At 42.0% G+C, this 27,011-nt stretch overlaps 1 protein-coding gene across 2 annotated transcripts in view; it reads left to right on the top strand.

Annotated features, from left to right (window-relative positions):
• Positions 1–27,011, top strand: part of LOC139542688 (collagen alpha-1(VII) chain-like) — a 100,718-nt gene that overhangs the window by 1,036 nt on the left and 72,671 nt on the right. For both annotated transcript variants that reach the window (XM_071348440.1, XM_071348450.1), the window contains exons 2-12: positions 16,034–16,106; positions 16,259–16,439; positions 16,615–16,771; positions 16,888–16,981; positions 17,387–17,545; positions 17,679–17,836; positions 19,321–19,450; positions 19,938–20,057; positions 23,193–23,348; positions 25,515–25,634; positions 26,083–26,232. In XM_071348440.1, the coding sequence (XP_071204541.1) occupies positions 16,043–16,106; positions 16,259–16,439; positions 16,615–16,771; positions 16,888–16,981; positions 17,387–17,545; positions 17,679–17,836; positions 19,321–19,450; positions 19,938–20,057; positions 23,193–23,348; positions 25,515–25,634; positions 26,083–26,232 (1,489 nt within the window). In that variant the 5' untranslated portion in view covers positions 16,034–16,042. The remainder of the gene's footprint in view (positions 1–16,033; positions 16,107–16,258; positions 16,440–16,614; positions 16,772–16,887; positions 16,982–17,386; positions 17,546–17,678; positions 17,837–19,320; positions 19,451–19,937; positions 20,058–23,192; positions 23,349–25,514; positions 25,635–26,082; positions 26,233–27,011) is intronic.

The following is a 27,011-nucleotide window of genomic DNA, read 5'->3' as shown; positions in this document are numbered from 1 at the left end:
TAAACAAGACGATGGGAAATTAAATCTGAACACTTAGGAGATAAAGGTATTTTCCAGGTTGGAAACTGACTGGAAAAAGCTGACTATCATGTTTAATCTTGCATTCTAAACGCATGTGTTTAAGATGAGAACACTTATTGGCAAATCTAAATTCCCAAAGTTTAAGTTTTAAACACTGACGTTTAGGTTATAAACGTGTCACATGTTTCATGGTTTTACAGTGTAGGCTACTTCTATTGCTTCACAGTCTCAGACTAACTCAAATTGTAGCCTTCGGGGTAAGCATATCTCATTACCTCAGCATCCAGCATCAGAATGCTGAAATCACCTGGTTCATTAGACTTTATAATCCGAAGAAGAAAAAAGCTGAGTTTGAAACACAGAGAGTAAGTGAATATGGTTGTATGCACCTGGCCTGAACTCTTAGAGGAACCTTCTAAAAGCAGGCATTCATTCATGGGTCATTCCACAAAATGAGTCCCTTTGATATTTTCAGCGAAATTATGTTGCCACAAGCAGCACTGTAGGTATTGAGATGAAATGCAAGACTTCGCTCTCACACAGTCACACACAGTATCTGCGTATGTGCACTGGTTCGCTTCACACTGTTACAGCGTGGTAGCCAGGGAACCAAAACAGTGGCAAAGTTGAGCCTTGCGCTTTAACGCTATTAGTTGTTGCGGAAATTGACACACTATGCTGTATACTTTCTGCATCAACGTCATATCGCAGAGTCTACCTTTAAGTAGAAAATGTACACCGATATTGGATTTTAAAAGCCTGTTATATTAAATGAAGTTCCCTTTAATATAGATCACATGGACAATTCAATTAATACGTTTTTTTATATGAATAAAGACGTGCTAAAGTGCCGAAATTCAGAATTTATGCCCCTCTGTGCACTCGCTGTGACTTCTCTGAAGATTTTAACCCACTTAACCCCAACATTTCTTCAAGTTTCATTGTAAATCCCTAGGTATTTTGTTGCTTTGACGAAGTCATTTCTGAAGATGATTATTTATTTAATGTGATTAGTGATTCAACCTGTCCCTCATTTTAGGGTCAACCCTGTTACTTGAACTGAATTGTTGTTTTAATTTGGTGAAACTGTTCCTTTTTAAAAACATAACAAAACGAAGACACGTTGAATCTCTATTAGTCAAATCATCATAGTGTAAAAGCAGGTGAGCTGGTTCTACTCTTTTTGGCAATTTTCTGGTGTTTTGTGGTGGAAAACTAAATGGGTCGAGCATAACACGTCAACCCTGTTACCATGTATAGACAGGCTAGAAATAGTTGAACAATAACTTTTTTTTTGGTGAAGTTTGCGTTCAATTGCCCATCCCTGTTGCATACAACCAGCTTTGAATGTTAAAATTAAGTGAAAAAAAAAAAGAAATCACACCAACTCATTTCGTGGAACAACCCTCCTATTAATTTAAAAGAACAGGATGTCTTTGATCAAGTATCAGCCTATGTTCTTTCTACATTGGTATAGTATTCTGTGGCATGCAGTTACTGTAAATATAGAGTAGTTGCAGTGTTTCACTCAGGTGATGACATAAGCGTTGACTTTGTCTGCTTGGCGACATTAGATATTTCACACTTTGTGTAAAAGTCTTAAAAATAAGATATTTCACACTCTGAAGAGCTGGGCCCCTTACGTGTCTACCCATGTTGGGAACTGGTGCCACTGGTGTTTATTTCAAGAGGTTTATTTCCGAAGGTCCATCAAAATGTTCTAGGATTTTGAAATAAATTGTAGCCATTTTATATCAGGCTGGGGGCAATGCAGCGGGCTCACCCCACCCTGTTTAAGTAATAGTAGGGAAACTACAGCCAGGCCTATATGCTGGCAGATAGTTGTTCTCAGGTGGTCTCATTTTCCCCATTCTATTCTCTTTGATGTGCTGGAATGGAACAGTGCAGGAATCTTAGCTGTTGTAGCTTATACTCCAAACTATCTGCAATATCCATGTACTGTATGTCGTGACTGAAATTGTTGTCAGGATTTTGCAGGAAGTTTGGAGTATATCAAAAACAGCTAGGATTCCTACACTGTTTCATTCCACCACATCAAAGAGACTAGCATGCGGTAAATGTGATGAGTCAGAAAGCACCAGTTAGTTACCACCACTACCCTGCCCCTGGCAGCGGTTTAACAATGTCAGAGGAAGCCTCAGCATCAGCCACCACATCCTTCCCCACACCTGCCTGCCCGGGTTGAGCCACACTGGCCCACCTGAGAACAACTCTGCCAACATCCTGTTGTTTCCCCTGCTATTATCTGTCACTGGCATGCTACCATGACAAATATGGCGACCAGATCCAATGAGACAACTTTAATTTGCTGTGCAAAGCCCCTCCTCTCCCTCTGTTTGTTCCCCCTCATCTCTCTTTCTTTCTTTCTCACTCTCTTTCTCCCTGCTATGTTCTCTATTTTCCTCTGTCTGTCTGTCTGTCTGTCTGTCTGTCTGTCTGTCTGTCTGTCTGTCTGTCTGTCTGTCTGTCTGTCTGTCTGTCTGTCTGTCTGTCTGTCTGTCTGTCTGTCTGTCTGTCTGTCTGTCTCATTCCATCCCTTTCTGTGAGCTGTTATGAATTAAGCGGCCGTCTGTATCAATGGTTTCAATCGTGTGTTCCATTCCCTGGGAAAGTTCTGTCTTTGCTGTGGGTTTCTGCCTTTTGCTGGGGTTTTTTACCTCCCAGTGCCACAGCGACTGAGACTGCATAGTCCCCCCTTCTCTGAATTGTCTTTATTTCCTCCTCACCTTCTCTCAATAATCACTTTCCTGTCTCTCGCTTCCTCTCAGATTTCACTTTCACCCCTCTATCCTTCTTTTTCATCCATTCATTCTCCTACTCCTCATCCATGGTTTGTTTGCTGCTCATGGCGTGCCACTTTCCTGGGCTGTGTTGTGTAGAGATCTGGACGGTTACCAAGTGTGTCATCTGTGGAAGGGAAGACTGCTGTTGGTTACTGTCTGTTTGCTGTGTTAGTCCATGTTGGTGTTGTCAGGGAGCTGATTCTCTATTGTCTTCAGAGAGTTTCAGAATAGAAATTAAGTAAAGCTGAGTTAGAGTAAGGTATTTATAAAGGTTGGGGAGGTCTAGACATACAGTAGTATGGAACTGATCTGACTCTTATGTGGGTTTAGTGTTAGATAGCTGACTCTTAAGTGGTCGTTAATGTCTCATGGAAAATGAACAGGACAAAGGCTATAATCTAGACAGGAAAGAGTCTCTTTGTATGTTTGCCTCGGCTTCTCTCTCCTTTCTCTCTGTCTATGTGGCGAAAGTGACTCACTACTTTCTTATAGATGTTCTCACAGCGAGCCAGGTAAAGATGCACCAGAGCCAGGTAAAGATGCACCAGAGGCAGGTAAAGATGCACCAGAGCCAGGTAAAGATGCACCAGAGGCAGGTAAAGATGCACCAGAGGCAGGTAAAGATGCACCAGAGCCAGGTAAAGATGCACCAGAGCCAGGTAAAGATGCACCAGAGGCAGGTAAAGATGCACCAGAGGCAGGTAAAGATGCACCAGAGGCAGGTAAAGATACACCAGAGGCAGGTAAAGATGCACCAGAGCCAGGTAAATATGCACCATAGGCAGGTAAAGATGCACCAGAGCCAGGTAAAGATGCACCAGAGCCAGGTAAAGATGCACCAGAGGCAGGTAAAGATGCACCAGAGCCAGGTAAAGATGCACCAGAGCCAGGTAAATATGCACCAGAGCCAGGTAAATATGCACCAGAGCCAGGTAAAGATGCACCAGAGCCAGGTAAAGATGCACCAGAGCCAGGTAAATATGCACCAGAGCCAGGTAAATATGCACCAGAGCCAGGTAAAGATGCACCAGAGGCAGGTAAAGATGCACCAGAGCCAGGTAAATATGCACCAGAGCCAGGTAAAGATGCACCAGAGGCAGGTAAAGATGCACCAGAGGCAGGTAAAGATGCACCAGAGGCAGGTAAAGATGCACCAGAGGCAGGTAAAGATGCACCAGAGCCAGGTAAAGATGCACCAGAGGCAGGTAAAGATACACCAGAGGCAGGTAAAAATGCACCAGAGGCAGGTAAAGATGCACCAGAGGCAGGTAAAGATTCACCAGAGGCAGGGAAAGATGCACCAGAGGCAGGGAAAGATTCACCAGAGGCAGGTAAAGATTCACCAGAGGCAGGTAAAGATTCACCAGAGGCAGGTAAAGATTCACCAGAGGCAGGGAAAGATTCACCAGAGGCAGGGAAAGATGCACCAGAGGCAGGGACACTTGCAGAGCTTAAAGAAACTTAAACATTTCTTACAGTGAAAAGTTCATGTTTGGAGACAAGTTAATGAGGTCCCTGACATTTCATCTGCTACATCTTGTAATCCCCGGGGGCATGTTAGGAGCTTGTGCAAACAGGGTTATGGACTTCTCAAAGACAATTGATCAAAATGGAGTCTCTTTGTTTGGTTTGGCTGATAAGAGAGCGTGGACATGACCGTGCTTGATGCTTTAGTGCGTTCCATGATAGTCGGAACTAGGAAGCTCATAAATTTCCGACTTGGTAATTCGTTGAACGCTGCACGTGATTAACCACAACCAGTTAGCAAGTCGGACATTTCAGAGTTCCGACATGCACTTTAACGGGGCATTACCATGGAGGTCACTGACTGGGTTGTCTGTCCTGTTCTTGACTTCAGACATGTACTGTAGGCCTATACAGTAGAGTTGCTCTTTAACGTGGCTCCCGTTATAAAAAGGGACAAATGCTGTACACTGAACAGAACACTTAGGCCTACACAACATCTCACCGGTGAGTGAAATAGTGGGATAATTGACTATGACATTTCCCCCCCTGTCCCCCTCCCCTCTGTCCCCCTCTGTCCCTGTGCTGATGTCACGCCAAGGGAACCTTGCTGTTACACAACAGTCCTCTCTGTCACTCCAGGCGAATGGCATCTCTCACCAACTGTAACACTGGCATTTCACAGCTGCTCTCTTGGGAGAAAGTACAGTGTGTGTTCACTGTCTCCTTACTTTCCTTCACTCTCTTCCTTTCTCCCTTAGCTACTCTTTCCCTTTCTTGTTCTTGTTCATCTCTCTCTCTCTCTCTCTCTCTCTCTCTCTCTCTCTCTCTCTCTCTCTCTCTCTCTCTCTCTCTCTCTCTCTCTCTCTCTCTCTCTCTCTCTCTCTCTCTCTCTCTCTCTCTCTCTCTCTCTCTCTCTCTCTCTCTCTCTCTCTCTCTCTCTCTCTCTCTATGTAAGGAACACAGTTCAATCAGTCAGTGGTCTATTAGGTCACCCCAGGGCAGCAGTGTCATTGTTACCAAAAGGGATAACCTTATGACCTCAGTGCTATGCTTCATACCCCAGGTGGGTTACAGTGGGTGTGGTCATACCCAGGTGTGAAAGCTGCTCCCGGAATGTGCAAATGCTGCGTTCATAACCAAGTGGGAACGTGGTAATTACCAGTTGTGAAGTCATAAATACCAGTTGGATGCATTCACGTGCTTTGAACTCGTTTAGAAATGCAGATTAGCTAATGGCCAACAATCTGCATCAAACATAAACTAAAAGTACAGCTATCATGCTTGTAAATAAATTCAAGTTTAAAAAAGCCAATTGCAATGAAATTCCGTTTCTGTGGAAATTGCGATTTTGGTTGTTTTGGATACTTTAAATCCTTCACTTTATTGTAATATAACAATATTGTATGATTACTTAAGGAAAATGGTTAATTTCCACATTTTTTTCTACATTAGCTAGCATGCCCAATGTGAACACGCTATCTCAAACTTCCCAGAGAGTGTCACAGCTGACTTGGCCCATTCAAGATAGCCTAACATGCTACAGATAAATGGAATCAGCTGGTTTAGACACATAATAATTAGCTAGCTAGTTAGTAATGTAGTAGTATAAAGTTGTAATTTACAATCAACAATGTAGTTATCAATACAAAAGTGGGTCAGATTTTCATTTTGTCTACAAGTAGCCGTAAGCCGGAGCAAAAGCCAAAAGTTCATAAAAGAGGTCCGCACTTTCTTCCGGTGTTGCTTGATCAGTGGGTAGGCCTATTAGCTGGCCAAAATGACATGAAAAATCATCCAAATATATTAACAGTATTGCAGTATCCTAGAACTTGTTGGAAGCGAGTGACATCTTGCTATCATTTTTCTGTCATTTTGAGCCGCATTCAATTTCTTGCTAGCCCTGGCCAATCACTTTTACTCCCCTCAAGATGTAAAAGCATTGGATAGGTGTAGATTAATTATCTACCAACACAGGTACAACAATCCACTTCTTTTAATATTTGAGGGGGTGTGAATGAGTGCCCTGGCAAGAAGGGGTGCAATTGGGATTGGGTTCATGTCATCGTAGCACACGTACGACATCTTCCCATTTTCTAGTTGTAATCAATCATCGTTGAAGCTGACAGCTGACTTTTCCGAAAATAGCGACATTGCTTGTTGTTTGATTTACATAGTTAGTTGTCATTACTTTGAGCAAAGCTGCCAGTATGCGCTGAATTACCGTTAATCAAGGATTATCTTACAATCGTCTGTCACCTCATCATGAATGGAGAGATGAGAAAGCATCTTCACTGACAAGCAAGGTATGTTACGCTAGTTAATTAGCTAGCTAGTTAGTTACTGTAAGTACACAATGCATTACCTAGACTTTATAAACTATCAGGCCTTCACTACCTGCATCTACTTTGAATTTGTTTAAGGTAAGCTATAGCCAATGTTGTTGGAGTGAATACCACTGAAGACAGGCTTGAAGACATGCTGGTATAGCATTAGCCTAAATGTTTAACTCACTATTTCACCAGCCATGGTATTTTTCATCCCTATATCCCACACAACAAGTTAGCTAGCTAACAAGTTCATGTTAATTAATTGAAAGCGAGATACAGATTAGAGACACACAAAGGTTTGAAGAGGAATAGAGCCACTTCGCTTTAAAACAATTGTGTCTCCATGACAATTTACTTTATTGTGGACCCAAATAAATAAGACTGATAAAAGCACTGAAACATGTTTTTTCCCCCCCTCAGGGTAAGATGGTGAAGGGAAGGGGCAGGCTCATGGATCTGGTGGTGAGAGCTGGATCTGAGGTGGCTGTCACCATGGAGCACTCAGCTAAGGTAAGAATTATGACCTGGTAGTTTTTGTTTGTGTGTGTTAGAGATCTCTTTGTTTGACTGTTTGTCATAGAGAGTCAAATTCATTATTATCAATATGAATTAAATCCTTCTTTCACATTGCCATACGGGCCTTCAACAAAACCAGGTATCAGTCAACACACAAAACTACTTTTTCACACTATTACTGTACTATTTTCCTTGCCTCTCCACAGTTATATTTATGTTTCGTGTGATTGTCTTGTTCTGTTGTGAGTATTTGTATTGTTTTTACTTTTCCTAAATGACAAATGAATCTAATCTCTCAGCAGATGAGATTGTCTCCATGACCAGGAGAAACATGGGCAACTGGTTCCAGTACCCGTTCCTGCAAGCTGAATTTAAATGATCATTATTTTTGCCATCATTCATGCCTTCCAGTATTGTATATAGCCAAATCAAACAGATCTTTCTTTACTGTTTTTCTTATAAAGAATTTGTTGTTACCGGTTCTTACATGTTCTGTTTGAGCTGCTTTTGAAAGAAAAGTCGTATTAAAAACATTATTGGCATTGTTGAATTCGATTTTTATAATAGCAAGCTAGGACTGATGGTTTGGTTAGCTAAACTACTGTAGCAAGTCTGTTTGTTTGGTTATCAAGGCAACTACTGTAGCTATCTAGTAAACTTGCTAGCTAATTTATTGGTGATTGTTGAATGCAGTTCTACTGTCAAATGGCCATTTCTAGTGGCAAATGTGTTAAATTATAGCCATGGTACAGTATAAAAGGGATAATCAACTCAGGGCTCTATGCATTCTCTGGAAAATAATGTAACTCCGTTGAAGGTCAGTTCCACTCCACTAGGGTGTCTTGGAAACACCTTCCATGTCGTTCATTATTTTTCATAGAACTCCCAGCCCCTTCGTTGATTATCTCTTACATATAATAATTTAATTATTTAATGCAAATAATACCAGCAGTTGCTGTTTTAAAAATAATAAATATAGTGACAATCTCTTTTGAAACAATCAAGCTGAGTGTTGGTGTTTTTCTCTCATTCGTCTCAATGGAATTAGAAATAAACTTAACGGAATCTTTCATTGCCATTTTCTCAGTTTTAACATTTTGGCTGAAGTCAACTTTAAATGCTCATAACTCGGGTTCTGATAAAGCTATGTCCGTGATTTAAAAAATCTGGATTTGGGACAGTTGGTAGTTTTCAGAGCTATAAAGAATTCAAAGTTTAGCGTTTTCCTAGGCCGCCACACAGATTAATTGATTTAGCTTTTTATAAATAATGTGTTGTTACATTTAACTACAGAAAATGTTATCAAGGTAATTTCCTTAGTAGGTGACGTCTGAGGTCAGTTATGTGGGAGAAGTCGGAGTTCAGGGATGATTGATGATTTTCCCACTAGTAGTTACAAGTTGGTGGGGCGTTCAAGTGGATTTTTCCCAGTCGTATGTGGTAAATGCCACCTTTCCACTTGGTTGTGAACGCAGCATAAGTATGGACTCTTATCGGGGTGTCCTTGGATCACACCATGTGGTAATAAATGATGGTGTTAAAAAGCTTTTAATAGCTATGTTACATTGATGAATACCAGAAGGACAGGTGCCGTCTCAGAAGGTAAAAACAATGTGAGCGAGAGAGTCAGAAAGAGAGAGAGAATGGGAGGAGAGCCAAAAGAAGAGAGAAGCTGGCATATAAGCTAAGAGGGGAGAGAGAAGACAAGAGAGAACACTTGAATGCACTTCAAATCAAATCACATTTTATTTGTCACATACACATGGTTAGCAGATGTTAATGCGAGTGTAGCGAAATGCTTGTGCTTCTAGTTCGGACACTGCAGTAATAACCAACAAGTAATCTAACCTAACAATTCCACAACTACTACCTTATACACACAAGTGTAAAGGGATAAAGAATATGTACATAAAGATATATGAATGAGTGATGGTACAGAACGGCATAGGCAAGATGCAGTAGATGGTATAGTGTACAGTCTATACATATGAGATGAGTAATGTAGGGTATGTAAACATAAAGTGGCATAGTTTAAAGTGGCTAGTGATACATGTATTACATAAAGATGGCAAGATGCAGTGGATGATATACAGTACAGTATATACATATACATATGAGATGAGTAATGTAGGGTATGTAAACATTATATTAAGTGGCATTGTTTAAAGTGGCTAGTGATACATTTTTACATAAATTTCCATCAATTCCCATTATTAAAGTGGCTGGAGTTGAGTCAGTATGTTGGCAGCGGCCACTAAATGTTAGTGGTGGCTGTTTAACAGTCTGATGGCCTTGAGATAGAAGCTGTTTTTCAGTCTCTCGGTCCCTGCTTTGATGCACCTGTACTGACCTCGCCTTCTGGATGATAGCGAGGTGAACAGGCAGTGGCTCGGGTGGTTGTTGTCCTTGATGATCTTTATGGCCTTCCTGTGACATCGGGGGTGTAGGTGTCCTGGAGGGCAGGTAGTTTGCCCCCGGTGATGCGTTGTGTAGACCTCACTACCCTCTGGCCTTACGGTTGTGGGCGGAGCAGTTGCCGTACCAGGCGGTGATACAGCCCGACAGGATGCTCTCGATTGTGCATCTGTAGAAGTTTGTGAGTGCTTTTGGTGACAAGCCGAATTTCTTCAGCCTCCTGAGGTTGAAGAGGCGCTGCTGCGCCTTCTTCACAACGCTGTCTGTGTGGGTGGACCAATTCAGTTTGTCCGTGATGTGTACACCGAGGAACTTAAAACTTTCCACCTTCTCCACTACTGTCCCGTCGATGTGGATAGGGGGGTGCTCCCTCTGCTGTTTCCTGAAGTCCACAATCATCTCCTTTGTTTTGTTGACATTGAGTGTGAGGTTATTTTCCTGACACCACACTCCGAGGGCCCTCACCTCCTCCCTGTAGGCCGTCTCGTCGTTGTTGGTAATCAAGCCTACCACTGTAGTGTCGTCCGCAAACTTAATGATTGAGTTGGAGGCGTGCATGGCCACGCAGTCGTGGCCGTACTTTGTAGGATGTTAACCATGCTACAACTAATCATATAGTTTTCAACTGGTGTTGTTTTTATATCTAACTGTCATTGACATATAGTGTTTCAGTTGTAAATTTAAGATCTTAAAGACATGTGGTCAGACTGTGTTCTCACAATCTGGTTTCCTTAACTCTACCTTCATGTACATATTACCTCAATTACCTCGACTAACCGGTGCTCCCTCACATTGACTCTGTACCGGTACCCCCTGTATATAGCCTCGCTATTGTTATTTTACTGCTGCTTTTTAATTTTTTGTTACTTTTTATTTTCAATTTTATACTTAACACTTTTTTTCTTCTTAACTTCTTAAAGCATTGTTGGTTAAGGGCTTGTAAGTAAGCATTTCACTGTAAGGTTGTTGTATTTGGCGCATGTGACAAATACAATTTGATTTGATTTAATTTGACCATAAAAGAACTGTAGCTTTATAGATTCCACAGAAAAGGTAAAAAATAACATGAAAGGTAAGAGGGTGGATTTGGTTTCTGTTATTGCACAATTGTGAGTAATTCCATTTTATAGGTGAGGAACCTATATAGAGGATCTCGATTTGTCTAGGGTTTTAGAGGGGAAAGGGACACTACATTTGGAATTAAATATGTACGTCGGTTGCTTACGAGGAAAGTTCAGGAAATGGCAGTTATGTGGTTTTGAAATTATTCAAGGGGAACAAACATTTCAGACTCATGAGTTTCTGCCTTCAGACAATTGTCTAAAAGGGTTGTTGTTTTCTCTGCTCCCCTATCCTATGAAAAATAAATATATTATGGACTTTTTAATGAACTGTGCACTGACACGTAGCAATAATAATAATAATAATATAATATGTGTCATTTAGCAGACGCTTTTATCCAAAGCGACTTAGTCACCTAAAGGATCTAAGATTGTGTATCTTTCTAAATTTGTCTTGCTGTCGATTGTTGAGATACAAGAAGTTCAGCACGAGTTCTGCATACCAGTACCAGGACAAACATTTACCCCTTCACAAACAGAGTGAGCTTTGTGTTAGATACTCAAATCGCAACTCTAAATAAATTTGACCCTTGCTGAAGGCAGGTGTGCTTGTCTGTGTTTAGTGACTGATAGCATGAGTCGGACATTGACTCATTCATCCCAACCACAAGCCGCGGGCTGTATATGTGTGTGTGTACTCAGTATGTATGTGTGCGTGCGTGCATGTGTGTATGTGTGTTGTGTATGTGCATGCGTGTGTGTGTGTTTTTATGGACATATTGTAGACTACACAAAGTAATGCAGTGTCAGCTTCTAAAGGTCTCCAGTCTAATGTAGTTGTTAGTGAGTCTGGCAGTTTATTAGCGTGTTAATTGGTGAGTCCCAACATGACCTCTTTCATATGTGAGAACAGCTTGACATTGTCTGCTCTATGGGCTAGGGTTAGTTCAGTAGTGTGACATGCTATGCTACTGTAAATGCTTACAGATGCTGGGATTTTGATTCACTTTACAGACCAATACATATACTCTGTCCTCTGCCTCTGCCTCTGTTACTCTGTCATGCCTACATATAAACATACAGTTGAAGTCGGAATTTGACATACACCTTAGCCAAATACATTTAAACTCAGTTTTTCAAAAATCCTGACATTTAATCCTCGTAAAAATTCCCTGTCTTAGGTCAGTTAGGATCACCACTTTATTTTAAGAATGTGAAATGTCAGAATAATAGTAGAGAGAATTATTTATTTCAGCTTTTATTTCTTTCATCACATTCCCAGTGGGTCAGAAGTTTACATACACTCAATTAGTATTTGGTAGCATTGCCTTTCAATTGTTTAACTTGGGTCAAACGTTTCGGTTAGCCTTCCACAAGCTACCCACAATAAGTTGGGTGAATTTTGGCCCATTCCTCCTGACAGAGCTGGTGTAACTGAGTCAGGTTTGTAGGCCTCCTTGCTCGCACACGCTTTTTCAGTTCTGCCCACAAATTTTCTATAGGATTGAGGTCAGGGCTTTGTGATGGCCACTCCAATACCTTGACTTTGTTGTCCTTAAGCCATTCTGCCACAACTTTGGAAGTATGCTTGTGGTCATTGTCCATTTGGAAGACCCATTTGCGACCAAGCTTTAACTTCCTGACTGATGTCTTGAGATGTTGCTTCAATATATCCACATACATTTCCTTTCTCATGATGGAATATATTTTGTGAAGTGCACCAGTCCCTCCTGCAGCAAAGCACCCCCACAACATGATGCTGCCACCCCCGTGATTCACGGTTGGGATGGTGTTCTTCAGCTTGCAAGCATCCCCCTTTTTCCTCCAAACATAACAATGGTCATTATGGCCAAACATTTCTATTTTTGTTTCATCAGACCAGAGGACATTTCTCCAAAAAGTACGATCTTTGTCCCCATGTGCAGTTGCAAACCGTAGTCTGATTTTTTTATGGCGGTTTTGGAGCAGTGGCTTCTTCCTTGCAGTGCGGCCTTTCAGGTTATGTCGATATAGGAATCGTTTTACTGTGGATACAGATACTTTTGTACCTGTTTCCTCCAGCATCTTCACAAGGTCCTTTGCTGTTGTTCTGGAATTTCTTTGCACTTTTCGCACCAAAGTACGTTAACAGAACGCCTCTCCTTCCTGAGCGGTATGATGGCTGCGTGGTCCCATGGTGTTTATACTTGCGTACTATTGTTTGAACAGATAAACATGGTACCTTCAGGCATTTGGAAATTGCTCCCAAGGATGAACCAGACTTGTGGAGGTCTACCATTTTTTTCTGAGGTCTTGGCTGATATCTTTTGATTTTCCCATGATGTCAAGCAAAGAAGCACTGAGTTTGAAGGTAGGCTTTGAAATACATCCACAGGTACACCTCCAATTGACTCAAATGATGTCAATTAGCCTATCAGAAGCTTCTAAAGCCATGACATCATGTTCTGGAATTTTCCAAGCTGTTTAAAGGCACAGTCAACTTAGTGTATATAAACTTCTGACCCACTGGAATTGTGATAAAGTGAATTATAAGTGAAATAATCTCTCTGTAAACAATTGTTGGAAAAATTACTTGTGTCATGCACAAAGTAGATGTCCTAACTGACTTGCCAAAACTATTGTTTGTTAACAACAAATTTGTGTAGTGGTTGAAAAACGAGTTTTAATGACTCCAACCTAAGTGTATGTAAACTTCCGACTTCAACTGTATTTAATTCAAAGGTTTGAAATCTGGATAGCCTACAGTAGTTATGATTATGAATGTCTATGTTTGTTATGGTATCAGAACAGAACATGGCTTTTTCCCTCTCTTAACCCATGGCAGGTTTGAAGTGGTCCCTGTTGGTGTGACTTGTACCAAAGTAGCGTCTGGTTGTTATCTGTAGTCGCTCTTCTGTTGAGGGATTGCGAAGTGAGAGGTTTCACTCTCGCCAAAATCTGCACTGCAAATTGGCCAGTATTACCTAGTGTTGAGTTTTCAGTGTAACATTTCTAGTGTAGATTCAGGTGTTAAATTAACTCTGTAAGTGTTAAATTAACATTTGTTGGTGTAAAATAACCCCAGTGTTGGTGTTAATAACCAGTGTTAAACCAAAACCACGCCCATCATTACCATATTTCCTAGCCTAATCTATTGATTTTTAGAATTGTTTGTTTCAATATCTATGTTTTTGCATGTACATTGATTGATTCATTAATCTCATGCTATTCAAATATTAATAACATACATTTTTCTAAACTAATCCAATCTGTTACTTGGACTTTTGCACCTGTTACTGAAATGGTTGTTCCAGTTTAGGTCGTTTCATATCGTAGTTGTCCCAGTCGGGCAGTCATTCTGAATGCAGTTTGTCGGTTATATAAAAATTTTAAAAAACATGTTGGATATCCTCACTCTGGCTGGATTCTAGTGATGTTACATTTGATACCGGAGCTCCGAGGCATGTCTCGAAATCGCTAAGCAGCTAACTTCGAAGCAGTGTGCCGATGTGTGTATCACTTTATCAGAAGTACGTCATCAATGACGTCCGAAGCTTAGTTTGATCACATGCTTTTACAAACCGTGTGTTGGAAAATGCGAGATCCCACTGATTTTGGTGCTTTCTTCGATTCCAAGCTGCTTTCAAACACTGACACCTACTGGACACTGTACTTATAAGTCTAGTTAGGATTTTGTACAAACTGTTTCACCTGACCGGAAGTTTAGCAGATAGAGTAGGGAACTATGGAATATTCAGGGACGTGAGGGTGAATCCCATTAAAAATACACACTATTTAGATTTTTTTTAATGTGAAACCACACTTTCTGCACTGTTGTTCAAATAATTAGTTTTATTTAGTATAGTATAAGCTTCTGTCTTAAGCATCCTAAATAATGCCATAGATTCCGTTTTTTGAAAAATAGTAAACTGGAAGGCGAAAAACTGATTCTAGGCTACTTCAGATAATGGCTTACCGCTGCTCCATGGAGTTTTAATCAACAAATAAAAAGCTTCTATCTGGTATTCACACGCTGCTATTTATTGACCAGCAGATGTCACTATGGTAGATCTCTGGGGATGGTCATGGTTAATCGAATATCCGGATTTCCGAACAGACGTTAGTGTTTAAACACTTATGAGGGTAGGCTATTCATTTTTGGATATATTTTTTTAGGCCTATTTTTAATAACGAAAAAGCTTTGTTTAAATGAAATTGTCCATGTTATATCGTTACACAGAAGGATATACCATGACATTTTAAATGCTTAATTTAATAAAACAGCAAACTTTAGAATATAGTGTTTATACGGCACATTAAGCTACTCTGCTTCAGATGTCACGTGTCTTTGACAGTCCATTGTGCACTGTAAGTGTAACCTACAGTTCTGAGGATGTTGATAACTGATAGTTTTAATGTTCAAGCTCATTTTCTCTCATGGGTTATGGGATGGGTTTTACATGAAAAGGCATTTTACTATCATAGAGCATTTAGCCCTCCGGTCAGACCTAACAGCGGTATGCTATTTTCACCTCTTCAAATAGGGATTAGCCTATAGGCGCACACCAACAGGGTCCAGAAGACCTGACACAGATCAATGCTAAACACTCAACAGAAAACTATTTTTTTTAAACAGAATCAGTTCTATGATGGCGAATATCAGACTCTTTCACTGTTGATGTTAGCCTAAGCTACTGTTAGCCAAATACTACTGGAATAGCACCCTGTTGTGGCATTTTGCATTATTCTGATTGGGCAATAGAGTAGAGAATTGTAGTTATTTATTTTTAGACTAATCATTATATTTTTTGAATAGTGAAATCATTTCAAATGCCCATCCCTACTTCTCTTGTGCATCACCTTGCCTGTTTTTGAACAGCCATGTCGCGGAAAGAAACAGACCCTATTGCCAGATCCTAAACCATTGCATGAGGCAAGGTATTGCATGAGGCAAGGTATTGCATGACAAATAAGAGATGGCTCTGAACAGTGATCACTAGCTAATCGTCTGAGGCCTGTGCTTAATAGCTTGGTTAACTTCTCTCCTGTTCCCCAAAAATTCAAAAATAAATAATAACTTGCATCCTTTTCCTCCTGACTAAGGCCAGGAGTTTTTTGTTGTTGTGATATTGGTGTTCAATGTGAGTAGTCTTTCTTCACCGAGAGTGTTAGTTAGTTAGCTCCATTGAGCTGTGACATGGTGAGGTCCTTGTAGGGAAGTGAGGGGGATGCAAGGCAGGCTGTAGAGTGATGTGTCCCTCCACTCTGTGACCCTCAGAGGCCTCACTGACTTATTGAGGACACACTGTGGGACAGCTGTGAGGCAGACCACACTCAGTCTGTGTTTATGTGTATATTTTACAACTCAGTGTAGATGTGTGTCTACAGTGTAGATGTGCATGTGAATGTGTATTTTGTAACGGTTGTGTGCGTCTGTGTGCAGGTTGTGAAGATGTGGAGCTGGGTTTTCCCCCTGGCGTTCCTGCTGTCCTCAGTGCACCAGGCTGAAGCCCAAGGTAAATTGACCCCCCTGCCTACAGTAAAACAGCTATCTATTCTGTCATACTATGCCTCTGCACTAATTCTCTCTACTTGCATCATCATACTAGCCTACTCTAGCCCACGACTCCCAGAGCTAAGATACAGAGACTAATGCACATCTCCTCAGGCAGGTGTAATAATGTTGGACCAGCAGACATAGTGTTCCTGATAGATGGCTCGTCCAGTATCGGCAGGGCCAACTTCCTGCAGGTCAAGGGCTTCATGGCCGGTATTGTCAAGCCCTTCACCAGCTCCGTGGGCCAATCAGGGATCCGCTTCGGCGCTGTGCAGTACAGCGACACCTCAAGGTCAGACACTGAGAGTTTTGTCTGTTATGTTTGTTTCTCGTGACAATATCAATCTATAACACCTGACTCTCCGTTCTTGTCTCTTCCTCTCTTTCTTTCTTACTGCCATAATAATAGTGTATGGTTTTTCCCAGGTAATGAAGTTGTTTATTGTTGTGTGTTTTGTCCCGTTCAGAGTGGAGTTCACCTTCACCACGTACCTGAATGGCACAGAGCTGGTCAGCGCTGTGGAAAACCTCAACTATAAGGGAGGCAACACTCGCACCGGTGCTGGCCTCAAATTTGTCGCTGACAACTTCTTCAACCCCACTTCCATCCGGAATGTCTCAAAGGTTTGAGGGGGGATAGAGTGGGCTGAAAGACAGACTATATTTTGTCCTGTGACAGACCATGACATATTTCTCCCTCTCCCTCTCCCTCTCCCTCTCCCTCTCTCATATATATGCAGGTCTGTATACTGATCACAGATGGGAAGTCTCAAGACAGTGTAAGAGACCCAGCTCAGAAGCTGCGGAGTCTGGGAGTGGAGATGTTTGCAGTGGGTAGGTTTGGGAAGACATTCAAAATCAGTTTATTTGTCACATGCACAGGATACAGCAGGTGTAAACAGTACAGTGAAATGCTTACTTGCAAGCGCTCCTCAACAGTGTAGTAGAAATATCAATATGAAAATATCAAAGTCAGATGACAAAATCAAAATATTAACAAGAAGTATAGAAAAGCACGAGAAGTAGGCGAATAGAAGGTCTGTGCAGGTATATAGCTAGGTTTAACTGTTCCGCAGTCTTATGGCCTGGAGGTAGAACCTGTTGGTCTGAGACCTGATGTTCCGACACCATCTGCCAAATGCCAAATTGACTCATTAAACCCGACCACAAGCCTCAGGCTGTATATCTTGATAGTTTGGGTGTGTACAGTATTTAACTGGTTGTTTTTGTTTCTGTCAGGTATAAAGAGTGCAGACCAGACTGAGTTGGCTCTGATAGCCACTCCTCCTCAGAGAGACTACACATTCTTTGTGGGGGACTTTAAGTTGCTTAACACACTGCTCTCCCTGGTGGGCCCGCGTGTTTGTTCCAGCTCTGGTGGAGTGTACGCTAGCGATGGTAAACACACACAGCTCAGTACAATACATTACAGTCTATTACACTATAAACATCCCCTCTCTATATTTATCTCCCTTTCATTGTCTTACCTCTCCTCCACTCTACCTCTCTCTTTCTCTCTTTTTTCTTGCAGATGCCTTCTCCGGTCCCTCTAACCTCCAGTTCTCAAGCCAGACCTCTGATTCGCTCAGGTTCCGGTGGACTCCCGCAGGGGGGCCTGTGACTGGCTATGTGGTGCAGTACACGCCCCTCTCTGGCCTTGGCCAGCCAATCACAGCGGAGCTGCGTCAGGTGGGCATTGCTGGTTGGGTGGTGTTCATTCCTGACTCAGGGGATGGGCAGCAGCTCATACTGTAGATGTGACCCAGATTCTAATGGCTCATTGCAGTTCTGGGAGTGGGTGCAGCCAGGGAGCCTGATTACATGGCAGACAGACAGCGAGAGAGGGATTGGGTTGAGTAGGAACATGTTTCAATGGGTGGATCTGGAGTTTAATTGAATTTCTGTGTCTGTGCAGATTAAACATTGGCAGGAAAACAGTGAAATTCCCCCTCTGTGACTGGGTGTGTGTGTTGGCAATCATGACTAGGGTTGCAAAGCTACTGGTAATTTACCAAAGTTACCAGAATCCTCTGTAATTCTGGTAATTAACACGTCATCTATGGTAATGTTGGTCATTTATACAATAATTACCTTTTTTTTATTCATATATAGCATTCATTTATTATACTGTATCTGTGTCCATATGGTTCATGAGTTTCTAGTGGATAGACCATATGATCCATGAGTTTCTAGTGGATAGACCATATGGTCCATGAGTTTCTAGTGGATAGACCATATGGTCCATGAGTTTCTAGTGGATAGACCATATGGTCCATGAGTTTCTAGTGGATAGACCATATGGTCCATGAGTTTCTAGTGGATAGACCATATGGTTCAAGAGAAAATTGCCTAATTAATAAAAAAAGCATCTAATCAACAATTGCATTATTTTCAATTAACTCTGTAACTCTTCCAACTTTGACTTTTTTCACAACTGCCACCAGTTTGGTGCCAAAACATTTACAACAACAAAGAGATATTGACATACAGTAGTAAAATAAATAAATAGATTTCATACTGAAACCCTCAGATTGAACACCAATGGTATTCACTAAGTTGATGGTTTATATTTAGTATAATGTTTTACAGCTTTGTCATTCTTTTCTTTTTTAAATCATATTATTTTAATATTTTATATATTTGATGTGTTGAGGCCACACAGAGGGCCAGAGATAATTACACTTTTGATAATCTGAAGAACCCAAAAAGGCTACTAGATGTCTTGTGATAAATACATAAACTCTTTTAAAATTACCAAAATTCTGGTCGTTTACTGGTAAACTTAGAATGTTTCAAGTAATATACCCTCCCTTTGAAACCCTACTCATGACCATAATGAGGAATTACATAGATTAAAGGAAACATTCTCCCCTGTCAAAGGCTTTGACAAAACCTGTTGCTATGTTATTACATTGAAGACCCATTTACAGCAGTAGCTTTGTATGTCAGCTTACATGTATATATATATGTCAGGGGTGCACAAGTGCAATCCTCAAGTTCTGCAATCCTGCTGCCTTTCTTTTTTTTGTGATCCTATTTGTCTAGAAAGTGCACACACGCCTAGTTTTTCAGGTAGAAACCAGTCTCTTATCAAAAATCAGATGACGCTGCAGCCCCTCAGGGGAGCAGAACTGAGCACCTCTTGTTCTAACCCCTCCTTCTCCCCCCTGCAGGAGACAGTGTCTGCAAGTCAGAGGAGCTTCGTGGCTAGAGAGCTGAAGTCAGGGACAGACTACCTGGTGACGGTCATCGCCCAGTATCCCAACAGTGTGGGAGAGCCTGTGTCCGCCAAGGCAAGAACCAGTGAGTTCACAGAGAGAGGGTGGGACAGAGGCAGCAGAGGGAGGGAGGGGGGAGGGGAGAAGCTGAGATAATTAGAAACCAATGCACGAATCAATGAGTACACACAGAAAGATGCAGGGAGGAAGAGGGGCGGTGGAAGCCTGGAGGACAGTAAAATGTCAATACATTTCAATTACATTTGACAGACGGGTGTGGAAGGGGAGGATATGGGGATGACAGGAAGGAGCAAGACCACTTTATAAATGGAGCTTTATCTTTACTTTCAATCTATGTATATTTTAGATGAGTTCTGAATACCATACCAACACAGTCTTTCTTACCTCTCAATGACATGTCATATAATCTCCTCTCTCCACATCTGTCTTTCTTTAGGCACTAACAAGTTCTCTCCCGTTTCTCCTCAATGTGTCACTCTCCAATGTGAAGCCAAACCATCCTCGTAGAACACACGTATGTCTCATCTGCCTCTCCACCCCTCGTTTCTCAGACTCGCTACCGGGGGTGTCTGGTCTTCGTCTGGTCCAGGCTGGTTTCTTCTCCCTCTCCCTGACCTGGGATGCTCCCACCTCACAGTTCCAGGGCTACCGACTCACCTATGGACCCCGAGGTGAGACACGTGCACGCATGTACAAACACACACACTCATGCTCACACTCACACAGACACACACACACATTCCTAAACACCTATACACCGGCTACTGCTCAGTCACGCATACTCTCATTCTTTGTGACAACTGCTGATGTAAACATGGCTTTATAACATTTGATTGATTGTTCACAGATGAAGGAGAAATACATGCTTTCATGTTAACTGACGTTACAAAACACTAAACTCCTTACATCTTTTCTTTGCAGGTGAGAGTGTAACAGACACAGAAAGGGGGGAGAGAGGGAGGGATGGGGATAAAAACCTACATGTGGCAAGTTGAGAAATGTAAATCTGAGTGTAGTTTTAAGGACAGCAGGGTAGTATGCAGTACTATGGTGAGATACGACGTCTCACCTTATACCGCCCTCCGTCGCTCCCTGCCTGGCAACGAAGAGTTTTATTACCCAATCACTACCACAAATATCACATACACTTTTACAGATAGTTTTACAGAGACGTTAAAAACTATGCAGGAGAGACATAGGGAAACTTCAGGTGTCTAGTACGGATTGAATGTGGCTGCAATTCTATACAGGGAAAGGGTGTGTTATGTCAGATAGATCTATTTATGGGGTGTGTTGAGGTGCGTGGTGTGACGTGCCCCAGAGGAACTACCACCATACGCACACACCATAACTCAGCGAGGCAGCTCCATCCCCGAGTCAGGGTGTGGCAGGAGTACCAGTCTCACATGGAGAACCTTTAGGAGGACAGACTGGCACTCTTGTGTGTTTGTTTTAAATTAGGTCAGTGTGTATTCTTTAAGGGTGCTGCACACAATTTCCATAATATATCTGCAGTAATAGTGAAATGATAGTGTTTCATAATATCCCCCCCCCCCAAAAAAAAAATTTGGGCACATGCAAAATCGCATTCTAAAATGCAGAATTTCTATTTTACAACAAAAGGCTTCTGTTGTCAAAAAGGGAAATCTGTTTAGAATTTGTGACTGTGTCATTTAGTGGAAACGGCCAATGTAAACATCGCTCTGTCATTTCCTGGTTGCTAAAATTCTACACTTTTCGCACAATTTCAGAAAACAAGCACTGAATAGTGTAGGAAATCATTCTTTGTACCATCTAAATCGCTGTGAAATATATTTTCAATAATAAAAAAAACATGTTTTTATAGCCGTTTGAAGCCGGTGTGCCAAAACTGAAAGTAAACGGCTCAAGCGCGAGTCTTCTCCATGTTACCTAGGGTTTTTACCAACAAGGAATTCAGCAGGAGAATTTCTGCCCCCATTCATTTTCAACAAGGGCATGCAGAGAAATTGTGAGTGGCGAGAACCCTGCTAGCGCCAGAAAAAAATTGAGCTCTTCACTAGTTTATGAACATTTCAAGCGAAGCGTTGTCAAGAGGCACCGACTCTGGTTTTACGAGTTAAAGGAGCAGACATTGAAATGGGTTTAGAATATTTATTGGAAAAATTGAATGGATGCAAGAAGGATTCAGGAGGGGATGAGAACGGGCTGGATGAAGCCCAAGGCAGGTAGACATCATCACGCCATGGTAGTTAGGTTGCTGTGGTGATGGCAACCCCCCCAGGAAGAACCTAAGAGACACTTGATAAGGCTAGTACCACACAGTGACGTAGAACGCGACATGCACTGTACAACACAGAGGAGGAATCTTAGTTTGGTCAGGTTTAAGTAGGGTGGCAGTGGTGATTACGGAGAGTGAGGACAGGTGTGGAGGCTGATTAGCAATTAGTTGCAGCTGATGATGTTGAGGAGCTGCGTTCACGTCAACTAGTTAAAACGTTGCAACAGGCGTGGAAGCTGATTGGCAGTTAGTAGCAGCTGGTGTTTGTTGAGTTAGTAAGGGGCTGCGTTGAGGGCAACTAGTCAAAGTGTTGCATTCAAGTGTGGTCCTTTCTCCTGATTTTATGTTAATTCTTAACCCCATCAAAACTCACCTTTACGGGGAAATGGGATGCGGTAAGGCGGGAGATTTGTTTTGAATGCAGTTTTGAATGCAGTTTTGAATTACTGTTGTAATTCACCTAGTTTTCACATGGGGGAGCCATTCTTTGAGTAGGAGCAAGCAACTGCAGGCCCTAATTCATGCACCCAGTACACCCACACCCACAGAGACATTTTGATGTGTCTTGTTACAAATACAAGATACTCTAAAGACCAACGTATCAAACTAAAATACAGGTATTTTGTCTTTTCTAAGTACAAAATACATTTGCAAGGACTACAACAACATTCTCAGTAATGGTAACAAAAAACATTCCACTTGCTATGACTGTGATATGTGGTTGTTTATCTACTTTAGTTGAATGCAGTATGCACTGACTGTAAGTCGCTCTGGATAAGAGTGTCTGCTAAATGACCAAGCATGCTTTGCAAGTGTTCATTTTTACATTTACATTTTGATCAGTTAGCAGACAGTCTTATCACACCATAGTGTCATCAGACTTCTGATACTAATGCAGGGTGAAAGGGGGTCACAAAATTGTGAACTGTTATAAAAAATGATATAGAAGTATTTTGTATTTCAAAAATATAAATTATAGGTCTTGAAAGTATCTTGTTACAAAATATATGGATTGTAGTTTAGGCCAATGAAATACATATGACAAAATTCTCTAAAGTAATTGAAATACATATTTTCCTCTCACTAACAGAAATACTGCCAATCTCTACACACACACACACACACACACACACACACACACACACACACACACACACACACACACACACACACACACACACACACACACACACACCCCTTGTATGCCTTGTCTGTGGTAGGATGAAGATCTGTGCCCATTTCGCCAGGCAACACATTCCTCTCAGGCTGGCGCATTGCCTTGGCAACAGCCTGAAAGTGCGTGTGGAGCTGGGTGGGGCTGGGGTTGCCTCAGACTGCAGGTCAGACAGACAGACATACAGAGAGGCAGGCAGGCAGGCACACACACACAAACAGTTCTCCAGACTGCTCTTGATCTTCCTCATATTATACACATACACTACAAGCACAAACATGTGCATTTAAAGATGTGTATTGTCAGCTGTGTATTTACTTGCCTGTTGCCTGCTCTAACCCTTGTGAATGGCTGGCTGTGATTGATTGACAGGTCAGCCCAAGGCCCAGCTATTGGAGCAGTCTCTGGCTGCAGACTCTACTTCTGTCACCCTGGAGAGGCTACTGCCCGACACAGAGTACGTCCTCACCCTCTACCCGCTGTTCCCCCGAAACTCTGCCTCCCCCGCCACCCTCACGTCACGGACATGTAAGTACACCACACCCTCTCTCCCATTACCCTCAGTCAGTACTGCATGATGCATCATATCATCTTCTGTTTTAAGTGAACTTCACATTATTGGTGTATTTGTATTTGTTATGGATCCCCATTGTTATGGATCCCTACTCTTCCTGGGGTCCAGCAAAACTAAGGCAATTTAGTTTATACCATTTTAAAAACATTACAATACATTCACAGATTTCACAACACACTGTGTGCCCTCAGGCCCCTACTCCACCACTACCACATATCTACAGTACTAAATCCATGTGTATGTATAGTGCGTATGTTATTGTGTGTGTGTGTGTGTGTGTGTGTGTGTGTGTGTGTGTGTGTGTGTGTGTGTGTGTGTGTGTGTGTGTGTGTGTGTGTGTGTGTGTGTGTGTGTGTGTGTGTGTCAATGTTTGTGTTGCTTCACAGTCCCCGCTGTTCCATAAGGTGTTTTTTTATCTTATTTTGTAAATATCATTTTACGGCTTGCGTTAGTTACTTGATGTGGAATAAAGTTCCATGTAGTCATGGCTCTATGTAGTACTGTGCACCTCCCATAGTCTGTTCTGGACTTGGGGACTGTGAAGAGACCTCTTGTGGCATGTCTTGTGGGGTATGCATGAGTGTCTGAGCTGTGTGCCAGTAGTTTAGACAGACAGCTCGGTGCATTCAACATGTCAATACCACTCACAAATACAAGTAGTGATGAAGTCAATCTCTCCTCCACTTTGAGCTAGGAAAGATTGACATGCATATTATTAATATTAGCTCTCTGTGTACATCCAAGGGCTACCCGTGCTGCCATGTTCTGAGCCAATTGCAATTTTCCTAAGTCCTTTTTTGTGGCACCTGACCACACGACTGAACAGTAGTCAAGGTGCGACAAAACTAGGGCCTTTAGGACCTGCCTTGTTGATAGTGTTGTTAAGAAGGCAGAGCATTGCTTTATTATCAACAGACTTCTCCCCATCTTAGCTACTGTTGTATTAATATGTTTTGACCATGACAGTTTACAATCTATGGTTACTCCAAGCAGTTTAGTCATCTCAACTTGCTCAATTTCCACATTATTTATTTCAAGATTTAGTTGAGGTTTAGGGTTTAGTGAGTGTTTTGTTCCAAATACAATGTTTTAGTTTTACTAATATATAGGGCTAACTTATTCCTTGCCACCCACTCTGAAACTAACAGCAGCTCTTTGTTGAGGGTTGCAGTCATTTCAGTCGCTGTAGTAGCTGATGTGTATAGTGTTGAGTCATCCGCATACTTAGACACACTGGCTGTACTCAAAGCCAGTGGCATGTCGTTAGTAAAAATTGAAAAAAACAAGTGGCCTAAACAGCTACCCTGGGGAATTCCTGATTCTAATTGGATTATATTTGAGAGGCTTCCATTAAAGAACACCCTCTGTGTTCTGTTAGACAGGTAACTCTTTATCCATATAATAGCAGGGGGTGTAAAGCCATGACACATACATTTTTCCAGCAGCAGACTATGATCGATAATGTCAAAAGCTGCACTGAAGTCTAACAAGACAGTCCCCACAATCATTTTATGATCAATTTCTCTCAGCCAATCATCAGTCATTTGTGTGTGCTGTGTGCTGTGCTTCCCTATAAGCATGCTGAAATTCTGTTGTCAATTTGTTTCCTGTGAAATAGCATTGTATCTGGTCAAACACAGTTTGAGCCATTGTTGTGAACCATTGTTTGTCAATGGAAGAGGAGAACAGAAGTTCTACAGTTGTCATGCTCCTGAGCCTGACCTCACAGCAAGCACAGTGCCGTGTGGCAGTCGTGGGAAGGCTTCATTAAGAGGAAATCATTTGGAACTGTTTTTGAATGGATGGATTTCATGCCATGTAAACCATACCGATTGGTCTCATGCATTTGTGACTTTATGTGAACCATAGGTGGAAAGGTAACAGTGATCAGAAAGGTTGTCATCGCCAGATAGGGAGCTTTGCACGTCTTTCTCCGACACTATTCTTTCAAATCGTTAGAACGTCATACTGCCATCTGGTGGTGACTATTTGCGCTGCAGTAAACATAAAAAGTCTGAAGCTCTTATATATTGTTAATCTGTGCCCTATTTCAGTATGTGCACTGTGTTTAGCACTATTTTTGTGTGTGTTTGCGTGTGCGTGTTATGTCTGTCTTGCAGTGCGTCTAGAAGCGGCCCAGCAGCTGTCAGTGGATACTGTGTCAGAGCGTAGTGTCCGGGTGTTGTGGAGAGGAGTGGGTGGAGCCAGGGCCTACAGACTGGTCTGGGGACCATTCACCGGTAAGGAGAGAGACAGTGACCATTGACAGCAGATTATGTGCCAGTATACCCATGCACCAATCAATATAGACGTACCTTATTAACATGTATATTTACACAGAAGGGTTGTTCTTCAGAAATCTATAGTGACACAGAATGGAATTTATGAGAGAATCAGCAAGGCTGTTAATACTTTGTATAGTGAGCAGTCATAGTGAGCAGTCAGTGACACAATTTATATGTGCACAACAACTGTCCTTGTCCTTTTCTTTCACCCCTCCATACCTTCCTCTATCTTCTCTCCTCTGCTCTCCTCTCCCCCACCCATCTCTCATCTCCCCCCTCTCTCCTCTCCCCCATCTCTCCCCCCACCCCCACCCCCTCTCCTCTCCTCTCCCCCCACCCATCTCTCCTGTCTCCTCTCCGACCATCCCTCTATCCTCTCCCCCTGCCTCTGTGTCTCTCCCAGGTCGTGATGTGGAATCTGTGGAGGTGGCTGGTGACAGTGAGACTCACACCCTGTTGAACCTGCAGCCAGACGCTGAGTACATTGTCACTGTCATCGCTCTCTACGAAGGCAACACAGAGGGTCCTGGTGCTACCACCAGGTTCAAGATAGGTATAGAGCTACACACACACCCATGTATGCATGGCAGACACGCATACACACACACACCACGCATACACAACACACACACACGCGATTCAGTAACTTCCTAAGCACTTTACAAAGTTAAGCAAATTTGGAGAGATCACTGAAACACAAACAGATTTCCCTCTCCTCCTCTCTCGCTCTCATTCTATTTTCCTCTCAGTCTATTTTCCTCTCGTTCTATTTTCCTATTAGTCTATTTTCCTCTCGTTCTATTTTCCTATTAGTCTATTTTCCTCTCGTTCTATTTTCCTCTCGCTCTATTTTCCTCTCGTTCTATTTTCCTCTCACTCTATTTTCCTCTCGTTCTATTTTCCTCTCAGTCTATTTTCCTCTCGTTCTATTTTCCTCTCGTTCTATTTTCCTCTCGTTCTATTTTCCTCTCGTTCTATTTTCCTCTCGCTCTATTTTCCTCTCGCTCTATTTTCCTCTCGTTCTATTTTCCTCTCACTCTATTTTCCTCTCGTTCTATTTTCCTCTCGTTCTATTTTCCTCTCGTTCTATTTTCCTCTCAGTCTATTTTCCTCTCGTTCTATTTTCCTCTCGCTCTATTTTCCTCTCGCTCTATTTTCCTCTCGTTCTATTTTCCTCTCACTCTATTTTCCTCTCGTTCTATTTTCCTCTCGTTCTATTTTCCTCTCGTTCTATTTTCCTCTCGTTCTATTTTCCTCTCGCTCTATTTTCCTCTCGCTCTATTTTCCTCTCGTTCTATTTTCCTCTCACTCTATTTTCCTTTCAGTCTTTGT

The sequence above is a fragment of the Salvelinus alpinus genome, chromosome 2 (assembly GCF_045679555.1).
Source record: "Salvelinus alpinus chromosome 2, SLU_Salpinus.1, whole genome shotgun sequence".
NCBI classification, from domain to species: domain Eukaryota; kingdom Metazoa; phylum Chordata; class Actinopteri; order Salmoniformes; family Salmonidae; genus Salvelinus; species Salvelinus alpinus.
The sequence above is the reverse complement of the archived record's forward strand: the minus strand, read 5'-3'. Positions and strand labels throughout refer to the sequence as shown.